The sequence below is a fragment of the Lissotriton helveticus genome, chromosome 3_1 (assembly GCF_964261635.1).
Source record: "Lissotriton helveticus chromosome 3_1, aLisHel1.1, whole genome shotgun sequence".
Classification (NCBI taxonomy): Eukaryota; Metazoa; Chordata; class Amphibia; order Caudata; family Salamandridae; genus Lissotriton; species Lissotriton helveticus.
In genome coordinates this window covers 1775400433-1775413483 of record NC_136061.1, presented here as the reverse complement: position 1 = coordinate 1775413483, position 13051 = coordinate 1775400433, and the positions used below count along the sequence as shown (strand labels likewise).

At 47.7% G+C, this 13051-nt stretch overlaps 1 protein-coding gene across 5 annotated transcripts in view; it reads left to right on the top strand.

Moving 5' to 3' along the window:
- ZDHHC18 (zDHHC palmitoyltransferase 18) overlaps nucleotides 1–13051 on the top strand; it is a 143478-nt gene that overhangs the window by 82399 nt on the left and 48028 nt on the right. For all 5 annotated transcript variants that reach the window (XM_078682633.1, XM_078682632.1, XM_078682630.1 and 2 more), the window contains exons 5-6: nucleotides 7805–7853; nucleotides 8665–8767. In XM_078682633.1, coding sequence (XP_078538759.1) covers nucleotides 7805–7853; nucleotides 8665–8767 — 152 coding nt within the window. The remainder of the gene's footprint in view (nucleotides 1–7804; nucleotides 7854–8664; nucleotides 8768–13051) is intronic.

Below are 13051 nucleotides of genomic sequence, written 5' to 3'. Positions count from 1 at the left end.
TGTCATATTCTCATCAGTCTGCTAATTGCTTTGGAACAATGCAAGGCTATGTGATTTGCTTTAAAATAATTATAACCTGTTCCTCTGGTGGTGCTTTCTAATACAAGCTAATTAAAATGGAATCCTTAATCCTTAAGCCTTATTCTGGAATGGGGTCCTTAAAGTGTTGTCCTCTGTTAATGATTTGATTGATAGATGAACTTGAGAGGCACTGTTTAGGCAGTAGTTAAGTTTTCAGCAAGGATTGCTTTTAAAGTGGCACTGCTGAATCCAGGCAATAACCCTTTCCCAGGTTCGTGACTATGTTCTGGTGCCCTATAGCTGATGTGGCCCTTGGGTACAATACAGTGGCAGGATCGTATTAGAGCTACCATACCATTTCTGTTTCTAGACCTGGCTACAACATGTGGTGTGTCCATGGGGATTATAGATATTTGGGAGGTTGTTTGTAGGAAAGAGCCCCTTTTTCCCTTTTTGCATGGTCTCCCCCCCCCCGCCCCTCTTTTTTCTTTGCCTAATGTTGATGCTGTTTGTTTGTGCCCTGGGTACCTGCCAACCAATAACCCAGGGACTATTCTCTTTCCCTAAAACTGTACTGTGTACCCCCAAATTGGCACCTCTCTGGCCACATGTAAGTCCCCTGTAAAAGGCACCCTAGCTACCAAGGGCCCTCTGACCAGAGAATACCTCTATGAGCTGCAGCACGTATTGTGCCACCCTCAGAGGTCCTGTACCTTAACACCCACACACTGCCATTGCAGGCTCAGTGTTTTTTTAAATAATCTTTTATTATTTTCTTGCTTGAAGGAAGTACAATACAAATGACTCCTGCGTGCAATCAGTAGCAGTTCATGTAACATGGATATGTTATACATACGAGAGGGTACATTTGTACCATAAGGATCAAGAGAACAACGTTCATTAAACATTTGCTCTCATTTATCCAAAAGCACGTGCACATTTTTAAAATGTATTTATTTATTTTTGAGTTTTATATAGCGCTGGCTTTACAAGCTGACTCTTGGTGTGTGCCTGTACACAAGTTAATGCACTGTGTAGATGATCACATTATTGTTATTGGCACCGTGCTAGACTGTCATAATTACGGAGCGAGAGATTATACTTGGATTGCACTAACGTATAAAAGGAAGAACATAAAACATCTTTAGTAACAATAATCAGCCCTTTAACGTCCCGTCGAGGGTAGTGTGTTACTCCTTCATTACCGGGCACTACCAACTGTCATTCCCTCCACTTACAGATTGCATTGGCCCTTTTATTGAAGTAGTGTGCGACACGCCAAGTAAATGTTGCTGTGTACATACAACTCAAGCTCAGGGTGGGATCTCTGATTGCCAGAGTGTGAATCAGGGGAAGTCTCTCCCGCCATATTTACGGGGAGCTGCAGCTCAGTGTATAGGGTGTCCCAGCATGTTGCAATAAGGGTTCTTGCGCATCCCCAGTGTTTCCTCGAGCCATATGGCAATGCTCTCTGCCTTTGCCCAAGGAAGCATTGAGTTCCGCCAGGCCATGACCGTGGGTGGATCGGGTGCCTTCCACTTCTTGGTGACGAGCCATTTGGCCACTATCAGCCTCAAATCTAGGAATCTCAAAGTGACTTTTGTAGCAGGGGGTTCTATGAAATTTGTGCAGTAGATAGGTTGGCCAGTCATTAGTTTGTGTTCTACCTGTGCAGGTGTGCAGGAGAGAGACCACTTGGCTCCAGTAGGCACTCATCCGAACACATCTCCAGAGCATATGAATTAACCCAGCTCCTCGTTCAGCTCATCTCGGACACACGGCGTCTTCCCGGTTAAAGTATTGATGATTTTTTTTTTTCGGCTTTGAGGTACACCCTATGTACGATAAAAAGCTGTATTTGCCGGAAGCGTGTATTACGAGGGATGCACATCCGGCTTTCAAGCACCGGAGCCCATTCCTCATCTGTAAACTGGTGTCCCAGAGCATGTGCCCACTTGTGGCGCAGCGGGTCGGGGCTAACTGTATGTGTCCTCAAAGAAGCTGCAAACCAACGCGTCAGGTGCCTACCTGTCCCCATAACATGAAAATATTGCATGGTGAGGTGGTCAGTGGCTCGACAGTAATGTCTCCCCATTTAGCCGCAAGTGAGGCCACAGATGTGTGATGTCAGAAAGTGACCTGGCAGAAGCCCATCTTCCTCTACCAGGGTCGCGTATGGCAAAAGGGTACTCTCTCGATACAGGCCCCCTAGTGTCTGAATGTAGTTTTCCTGCCACCTTCTGAGTATCTGTGCGGAGATTACCGTATGGCCAGGGGGTGTCCCTTCCAGAGGTATCGCTGGCGTATAGGGGGTCCCCTTCTGTGTAATATACAAGCTTCTGCGGAAGCACCTATATGCCATCCTAGTAGCAAAGGCTCTGGCGGTCGGGAGGGTGGAAGAGACTGACAATGTGAAGTAGGGGATTGGGTGGACTCATTGTGGCAGTGTCTGCGCAATGACTGAGAGCCAATGGGCTACCCACTGGAGTTGCGAGGCGAGATAGTAATGCTCGAGACAAGGAGCTGCCAGTTCCCCCCCCCCCCCCCCCCCCCCCCCGGTCTACTGGCAGGTATAATTTCTGCTGTGCAATCCTGTGCCTGGCATTACCCCAGATAAAATCACAGAGTTGTTTTTCCAGTGGAGGGAAAAAAGAAGCTGGGACTTAGACCGGTAGGTTTGTGAAATAATACAAGAGTCTCGGTAGCACAACCATTTTGGTGAGTGCAACCCTGCCTGTTACTGATAATGGTAAAGTACCCCAAAACTGCATCTGTGGTTTGAGGGACGTCACTGCCCAGCCAAGGTTCCCATCAACAAGGTAGTCTGTACGGTGGTAGATTTGGATGCCTAAATATCGGAAAGTTTCTGCCGCCCACTGTACCTTTTTACTACTGATCACAAGGTTAGGATCCTGGAGTCCCTCTTTAAATGAATAAACACAGGATTTGTCTACATTGACCATCGGACCAGACAACGCTGCAAACTCCTCCAATAATTGAGTGAGGCGAGCAGGGGCATGGTTAATGTCTCGAACATAAATGAGAAGGTCATCAGCATATAACAACATTACCCAGTTGGGTATGCAGTGCCTCCGCCAGTGGCTCCATTGCAAGCGCAAACAAGAGCGGCATACCTCTTTGTATTTGGAGAGAGTCAGAGGTAAGACCCCACTTTGACTCTGAGGGGCTAGTGTAGAGGAGATGTCAGCTGAATGTACATAGGGCCCAGTTCGGATTTCTCCAATGCCGTAAATAGATAGCCCCATTCTAAGGAGTCATAGGCCTTCTCCAAATCTAATACAAGACAACCCGCCCGAGGCCATGTTTCCACTGCGTATGCTGATACCCTGAAGAAGCACCGCAAATTGAGGGAGGTGCGATGGGAGGGCACAAAACCGTTGTGGTCCGTGTGGACCAGCGACGGAACAACCTGCGCCAGCCAATCTGCTAATACTTTCGCCAATATTTTGTCATCGGTATTGAGTAAAGCTTAGCGTCTGTTGGAGCCCCTCTCCGTGGGATCTTTATGGGGCTTCAACAGTGATATCCGATGCGCCTCATGCATGGAGGGTGGAAGCGGCCGAGACCTTCATTTAGCTCGAAATATGTTAAAATTGCCGTTCCCAGCGAGGTACAGAATGTCGAGTCCTCTAGTGCACTGACCTGGAGTCGCCTCGTAGGGCCTGGAGGGTGCTGCACCTCACATCTAAGCTGCTGCAATAGGGGATTATGATCGGAGTGTGTCCGCCCTAGGTATTCAATGCCGTGTATCAGGGGAAGAAGTATCTGTGACTCCACCAGTCTATCCAGGCGGACGTGTAAGTTATGCACTGCGGAGGTATGAGAATCAACCCGGGCAGTGGGATTCAAGAAGTGCCACATGTCCAAAAGAGCCCAGTGTGTAAGCCAATGGGTGAGAGCCCTCACATTCAACAGGGAAGGGGCCCATTTTAATGGCGGGACTGACCTGTCCAGCCCAACGTCTAGTACTGAATTGAAGTCGCCACCCAACAGCCAGGGGATATCATTCCAACGGGCCAGGATGCCAGACATGTGCTCAAGGAAGGAAATTTGGTCAGCATTTGGGGCATAGATGGAGCCCAGCAGTATAGTCTGTCCGTTTAAACGCTCCTTCACAAAGGTGTACCTACCCTCCCTGTCATTAAAGACCTCATCACACACAAACAGCACCCCAGTCCTGATCCACACTAATGTGCCTCGCGCATGTGCCGAAAAGGTGGTGCCGAATACCTGACCCCTCCATCTACTGCGCAGGCGCTCCATTTCAAGCTGACATGTGGGTTTCTGAAGTAATGCTGTGTGTGCCTTGTGTCGGTGGAGGTACGAGTATATGGAATATCTACCGGTGGGCGTATGCATACTGCGTATGTTCCACGTTGTTACATTTACTTGTATCATGTTTGGGCAGTATAGGTTGTCAGGGCATGTGAGGTGTGTAGTGGTATGTCCGGTATATCAGATGGATAAGGGACATGGGCTGTTCTTTCTAAAGTAACATAGAAGCTATGAACCATAACCATAGCAACAATCGGGGCAAACTCCAGAATGATGTTGCCTAACGAGGCAGTGACTGGGTCAATCTGGAAACTGAATAGTAACGGGGGTTCTGGCGAGGCACATTTCGTTACGCCTAGTACCTATCCCTTCATGTCTATAGATCACCACCCGCATCCCTACCTGCATGTCAGTGGGTGTATTACAATATGACTATGTTGCAGCATTCCCATTGTACTTACACATTTTGCGGGCTCTGCGCTTAGGGCAACAGCGGTAAAGCGTACTTTGGGGTATTAACATCTGCACAATTAATCAACACTAAACAAACTCTACTTGCGTGCCCGGACATCTCACGTCTCTGAGTCTCTGCAGTCCCTCATACGAGTTCATCTGCACTTTGCAGGGTAACATCCGGCAGCTGCAGTTCATCTGAGCCATCAGGTCTAGGGGTGGACTAGCCACTAGTGGTTGCCGACCCGGAGGAGCTGATCTCCCTCGCCTCTTAATAGACAGGGGCTCCCAACGTCGCAGTTGCTTCTAGGGCATCACAGTGTGCCATCGCTCTCTGTTCCGGCAGCAGCGCTGCTGGACGTGCTGTTCCTCCGCTCCTGTCTCCCTCTGCGGCGCTTACTCTTGTTGACCGGTCCAGGTGGATCTTCACTGGCGGTGCGAGGTCCTGTCCATAGGCCAGATTCTGCCAGCCAGTCCCATGTGTCATCAGGCGAGTTGAAGAAATATGTAGTGCCTTTAGCTACCACTGTGTCTGGCAGGGAACAGCAGAGAATAGGGAAGTTCCAAATTGCGCAGCTGTCACTTCATCGCCGTGAAGGTGCTCCGGCGCCTCTGCACGTGAGCCATGTAGTCTGGGAACACCATGATCGGGCTGCCACTAACCTTTAACTCGGAGAGCTTATGGGTCTCACGCAAGATCGTATCTCTGTCTCTGTAGTTCAGAAGTCTGAAGAGGAAGGGCCGCGGTCGAGCACCAGGGGGTGGTCTTTGGGCAGGTACACGGTGAGCCCGCTCCACCACAAAGTGCGGCGATAGTACCGCAGTCGGTAGGATTTCATGTAACCAGCATTCCACATAAGTCTCCAGGGTCCGCCCTTCCTCTCCCTTTGGGAGGCCTACCACACGGATGTTATTGCGGCGTGAGCGTCCCCCCTGCATCTTCAATTTTGTCTTCCAGTGTATGCACGTGGTGTAGGATATTCTGTAGGGCCGCTGCATGGCTAGTTGTAACGGGCTGTAATTCCGATAATGTCTGAGCCTGCGACTGGACTTTCTCTGCTAGATTGTGGTGATCCGCGCGTAGCAAAGTGAAATCGGACGCCACCTTGTCGATCTTAACTTTAAGGGACAAGCGCGTCTGATCCAGTATAGCTCCAATTTTTTTTTTACTGCTACGAGTACCGTATCCAACTTCGTGGCTATACCCATGCCTGGATTGTCTCCTACTGCATTACCCCCTGTTTATGGCTGCTCTAGTGTGCTGGTGCGCTCCGCATTCTGCTCCGCGTTATTTCGGAGGTGGCCCATTGCCAATTTTTGTACCTAGAGCATGGACGGTCAACAACTGTAGGTGCAAATAGGGATGGGTCGTAGCTGCACAGGCGACCACCTACGCCGTCTGTGCCCCTGCGAGGCCGGTTGCGGCTGTCTCCACCCCGCTGTAGGCACCTAAGGTTCCGGTATTCGACAGGTGTTGTCTCCCTACTGTGCAGCGCCCGCCGCCACAAACATTAAATGGGTCTCCAGGCTCTAGTGTAGGCAGTCGCAAGTGAGGAGCATGTCACGTATTTTCACTATCTGCCACGTGCTCCAGGTTCAGTACTTCATGGCCCTATCAGTGCGTATGCAGTAGCACACTCAGTCTCAGGCCCGGCAGCCTGGTCTGTTCACCAGAAGGCGTAGGCAACGTTGTGTCATCGGCCTGCTTCCTAGGGTATCAGCCTCTGAGCTCAGGTAGGTGCCTCACTGCGCCTGGCCTTGACGTCTCCTGCGGCCCCCAGGCATCTCCCTCCTCTTTATAGCTGCCACACAACTGCTGGGGTAGTGAAATGTTCCCCTGGCATCCACCACGTAGACAGGGCCCAGTTCATCGCATCGTTTGGGGGTAAAGTCCCATCCCTCAGCGCAGGATACTTTCTAATTTACTTCCCTCGGATAGGGGCGCTGCAATGTCCAGGAGGGTGTAGTGCGTAGGGCGCAGGGAAGGGCATGTTTCACTCATCACTCACCGAGTAGGAGACTAATGTAGCAGCGCTCTCCTCTGCGGCAGCTAGGTATTCAAGATACAAGCCCAGACTTCAGGACAGAAGCGTTTCGTCAAAGGCAGCCTCCTCTCACTGGTTAGCAAAGGCGTGCCTGTTGCGCCATAAGTCCCTCCGTGGCCGCTCTGTCATCAGCTTCCATAAAGTCCCGCAGCTCACTATGTGACTCCGTAGCGAAACCTGCTATACACATGGTACGCCATGCCAACAGATCATCCTGCAATTTTTCATCCTTTCTAGTGTGTTGCATGTGTGTTTCCTCTGTGAGTGTCCATTCCCTCACATCTTTAAGCCAAGTGTCTACCTCAGGGGCCAGCACTAACATTAGCTGCAGTAGTTTATATGGAAGTTTCCTTTTCCTGGGCTTGGGTACCAATCCCAACAGACAGTGTAAGGGGGACAAGTCAATTCGGACGCCAGTAGTAGCCGTTATACGACCCACAACCCCTGTCCAAAAGCTCCCCCCACCAACGAACATTCCCAGGCCAGATGTAGAAATCCCCCCCCCCCCGCGCCACACTCCGTCTTCCGAGTAACGGCTCACTGTTTTTGGAGTGAGGTAGGTGCGATGAAGGAAGTTGAAATGAATGAGCTTAAAGCGAGCATTACAAGACACCCGCCGCATCAAAGTCCCTATGCGCTTGCGCTGTCCTTGGTCCAGAGGCGCACCCAGGTCTGCCTCCCAGGCCGCCCATGACTGTGGGAACGGGGGAGCGGAATCACGTTTCATAGCCGCATATAATAAGGCAATTAATCTACGTCCTCTGCCACAGGACAACAATATATGTAAGGTATGTGTCATCTGGGGTATCTCTGGACACTGCGGCCAGACCGATCGCACAATGGAGCGCAATCCCTGGTATTGCAAGTATTGTCCGCCACTAAGGCCAAATGACTCCTCCGCCTGCTCGTATGTCAAGAAACTCTCCGATGTTTTATCATCTTTGAGTTTGAAGAGGTTGTTGTAATGTGAATGTTCTTTTTCATTGCAGGGTCACAGAGGGCTGGCTTTCTCAGTACTTTGAAGGACACACCAGCCAGATATCCTTTTTCAGTGATATACATATTCTTTTCAGTGTCTTAACTAGCTGTCTGCTTCCAGCAGTTTATTTATCACTTGTATCAAAGTGCAAAAGTTCAGTTGTGTGCTTTTACAAAACTCCAAGTTGTAAGTTACTGCCAGGCATAAAAACACATGCTTCATACTCAGAAGTGTGTTCCTTGGTGGGTGTGAAATATAAGCAAGAAGTTGGTCATTATGTGTAAGCCTCTGATTTAGATAAGGCTGGGATTGACCTTGGGAATAGCCTCTGGGTTGGGAGGGTTTATTGGCTGTGCTGGAGGTAGAGTTCCTCTCTATATTGAACAGGAAGTGGATGTGAGCTGGGGCACGTGGGATTGGATCGACCAGGTCTCTGGTGTCTGCCCAAAGATTGATAGGTCTAGAGTCAGGCCTGGATTGTTGGCCTGGGCTAAGGGTGGATGGGAATGCTACAAGTAGGGAGTGAGGAGGGTTTCGACAAGGCATCACTCTGAATCCTCTGGGCTTTGAGGTCTGTATGTAATTTTGGGCTGTGCCAGATAGTTTCTGCTCCAGTTTCTGGGCCTAGGTAGTTTAGCTTGAGGAGATTTGGGTAGAGAATGTCTGCCTCTGGTCCTCTTGCTGAATGTATGAGAGGGCCTCTCTATGTGCCAGACCTGTGAACCCTGTGCTAAACAGGGTGTAGTGGTGCTGGGTGTCTCTGGAGCAGGCAGGCAAGCCCTAGGCTTGGAGTATGGTCTCCTGGGTCTCATTTTTGCAAATTTTCCTATGTACCGCTTTTTTCTGTAATGATTCCTTTACTAGTGCCACTGTTCTGGAACTGGTCGTCTGCTTTTTCTCAGTCTGGTCTATTCTTGGCCTGTCAGGATTTCATACATACCTCGTAGCCTCTGACCTCACGACAAATGAAGATGTGAGTATACACTGTACAACCACTCTTTGGGGAGATTATGTTGCAGATCTTTTTTATGATTGTTTGGTAAGGTGCGTCTTGATGTTGATAGTGTTTTGTGTAACATGTATGCTTACCTCCAAGTTTTAAAAGGCTTTCTTGGCTGTGATTTAAATGGACAGTCCCAGGTCTTTCCTCGAACCGCTTATAGTCCATTTTGTTGTTTAAATGCAGGCTCTTCAATTTTGCTTGCATTCCGTACCAAACAGTGCCTCTAAGGCATTATTGTCCTACAGGTTGTCAAAAAAGCAAAGGTTGGAGAAAAGTTGATGGAATGAGAGAGCCTATTCAATATTAAGAAGGCACACTGAGCAGAGTCCACCCTTGAATCCACCTCGGCTTGGTATCAAATGTAGACCACTTCACCCTGATTTCAAATTCAGTCTTATTTGAATTTCAAATTTCGTACTGACGTTGAAAGAAGTGAATGTTGTAAAAATAAATGCACTTATATTTGAGTCTGAGCCAGCTGTAAGACCAGGTGATTGTGTTTGCTACAAAAGTGTTTTCTATCAGAAAGTTCTTTGAAAATTGATGCATGGGGAGCGGACAAGTAATTTAAAACTAATCCCAAATGTGAGACTGAACCGATGCAGATCAAACAGTTATAACATTTTAAAGGAATAAAACTCATGTTTAAATGTTTGAGACCATCAAAAAAAGAAGGGAAAAGTTTTCAGAACATAGTAAAATCATTGAACACTGTGGGAAACTAGCTGAAGAGGTTATAGAAGACCGCTGGTCACAGTACTTGGCCTCACTTTTGCAGCATGAATATTGTCTGCATTCACGTGCTGTGCGTTCCATCTGATGGTTGGGTCTGGAACTGTTCTTCCTTTATTTTTTCCTCCCTTTTAGTGTCATTGATAATTTGATGTATTCTCCTTCCCCCTATGACCATTCATTCTCGAACAAGCCTTGCAGAGATGAAAAATGCTCCCTTTAGGTTCTGCCTAAAGTGACACCACAACTCGCATAGAAGGACCAGCCCATGGTGTGCAAAGTATACCTATGCAAGGGCCGCCATTCTCTATTGGGCACCCAAGTTACAGAGGAAGCATTGATGGCAGCACTACATCATATTGCAGTTGAGCGGGGCTCATTGAAAGATCTCAGGCTGTGACACCAAGCACACTTGGTAACGATGGGCTATGGGGTGAGGTGAAATGTTTTGACTCCTGGAATCCAAATCCAGTCCGAATGCTGAAAACTCTGGTGAGCGAAGGGAAGACCAATCCCAAAGAACCCCATAGATCCATGGCATCGTGCAACAGTGGAGACCAACCCTCCAACATCAGCTCGACCCCGTAAGGAGACTATGATCAGGAGAGGGAGAGAGATCTTAAAGAGATGGTTATCTCAACATTCAAAAATGTTCAGCTCCGATATTCTACAAGAGGCTCTTCACATTGAAAGGAAAACCAGGGCGCAAGGCTGAATTTGTGGCTGTCCAGCAAAAAAATAACATTTGTTGGTTTATTGCAGACTTTTAGAATCTCCATAAAGCCCACCAAAACAATTGAAGTAGAGTAGCAGTCGGACCTAGAACCTCCACTCTCCCCATAACCATTGAATGAGGAAGGACATGTACATTTTTACCAAAAGGTCAAGAAGCGCACCAAGACCAGAATGCATGGGTAGATCTGGATTCTGACTCCACTAACGAAGTGTTGAAATCGTTCCCCTTGAGACCCTCCCAACCAGATGACCCCCTGTTGTATAACAACTTGATCCAAAGAGCTGCAGACAATTATGGAGAGCAGCTAGAAGAGTCAGAAGCCTTCTGGAAGCTGGCCAACATTCTAGACCAAGGGTAAAAGACCGTCAATGAGTCCACAGCATCAAAGGCTTTAGCCCCCAAGAGAAAGTAGCAAGGACTCAGTGTACATCAAGGACAGCAGACTTCATCGTAGAATACACTGATGGGAAAAGAGCCAACACACTCTTATCCTTCGGTTCACCAAAGTAAAGGTTTCAAAGGTAGGCAGGTAGATAGAAGAACTGTAGCCAAAGATTATGAACTCCAGTGCCCTGCTCAACATGTACATTCACCAACAATGGAAGGAGATTGAAGAAATTATGCGAAACCTCCCTGACCAGTAGGAAAAAAAAACAATACTGTAGGGGGCAGAGCCTGAGATAAGGTGGTGGGCATGTGAACTGGACCCACTCCCCCTGGACCTCAGTCACTGCAGGACTTCATGCCACAGTTAATGGGGACAGACAATAGCTAGGAGGGGATTTGTGGGGGTTATTGAGACAGGCTGTCACTGAAGTTAACAGTCTTGAGCACTGAAACATGATGGTACTTGCCCCTTAAGTACCTGCCTGGGGAAATTCACCTGCCGTCGAACTAGGGGCAACAATAAAGTAGAGCTTCCTTTATTCCTTAGAAGGGAAGATGATTACCTTGATACAAGAAGGGGGTCATGTTAACGATATACACACCTAACCAGTACCAGTTTGGGTCCTAGCAAGTATATGAAGTCAAGAACCCTAAACCAAAGGCACAGGCACTGCCTGCCTTGACAAGGGACTCCAGAACACTCAAGGTATTTCAAAAGCCTAGTGCTGGAGACTAGCGGGACACAACCCCTCATGTGACTTTGGTACCCCTCATAAAGCCTTTTCAAGCGGATGAGGAGGTACTAACCCAAAATAAGAGAAAGGCAAGCACTGACTGATAGAGCAATTTATATGTCTAACATGATAGAGCGCGCGGGTCACCCGACCAATAATTTCGCCACTTCCGGCTTCGGGCCCATATATTTCAAATCACCATATTCATTGATCGGATGACCTCACGGTCTACTATCAATAATTTGTGAGTTCCTTTCGTTATTCTTCAGAATACCCGACTTACCATCCACCGATGCGGGTACCTATGACCACAATGGATCAGGGAGCTAGTTGTAAAAGTGAAAGGCAGCAAAATACAAACCCAACAAATAACATTCAATACTCTTTGTAAAATGACCACGGACAACTGGAAGTTTTAAAGTCTTTATCTAATTTAGTAAAATTCAGAAAATATCAAATTCACAGTAACTAAGCAATCAATAATCAAAATAACAGAAAGTATATAGCTAAATAGCAAATAAGTCAGTGCAACCATTTATAAACTAATGGAACCAGGACACATTCAAATTGAAAGATCAGGAATTAGATCGTTTAAGATGAATCACTAAAGATGGGATAGTCTTGATTAGGACTAGTATTCTGAAATTATCTCAAGAAATGAGACAGGAGTTCGGGACATTTATATAACTATAGGAGAGTCTATGAAGAGAGACACGCTATGCTTTAAGGCAAAAGTTCTTTAGACAGTTTAAGTAAGGATGTTCTTAGACCATATCAGGAAATGACAAACTGCAATGCAAAATATAATTTCTAACAGGTAGGGTAACATAGAAACACGTTATGAAACCAAAGCAAATGACTTTATGATTCAATGGTTGCGGAAAAAAGCATGGAAATTAACATATGCAAAGGTATGTCTTTATTGAAGCAAAAGACAGAAATTCAGAAAGGTGCAAGATTCAGAGTTTTCAGAGTGATATTTACCTAGACTGGTGTGGAAACCAAACCCTGGCCACGGGTCAGTTAAGGACAGGAAACCCTCAAGGAAGGATACCCCTCAATGGACAGCAGGTGCAGAATGGACACCCAGGACAGGACAGGAAGACCAGATTAGGATCAGGACAGGACCCTCAGGACAGGACCCTCAGGACAGGACCCTCAGGACAGGACCCTCAGGACAGGACCGGCACCCGCAGTTCGGAAGCAACGCCTGCGCTCCACCCTCTCTGCAGCTATCGATCAAGACCCCGATTGGGTCAGTGAACTCCCAGCAAAGTGCTCTGCCAGCACTTTAAGGTTTAGTAAAACCTTAGTCTATGGTCAAATTTCGGACAGAGTGCTCCGCAGCGCTCTGTATCTTCAGTCACCTATTGAGTGCGTTGGGTCAGTGACAGGTCAGCTAAACCAGACAAGTCGGACAATTTCCCTAGGTGAACCCAGGGTAGATATACTGTTTTGGGACGGTGTACCACCCCCAAATGTTGCAAAGTGTCAGAATCCCTCAATTTAGATTGGTCCTAAGGTAGGATTTGGTTAACACACCAATCAGAACAGACTATTTGGAGGCCTACTTTGCATCTCTGGGTACCGCCTAGCGAGATTGGGGTTCCCATGGGAAGCTGTACAGCAAACAATAGCGCAACACACAATGTATCATATAAGGAG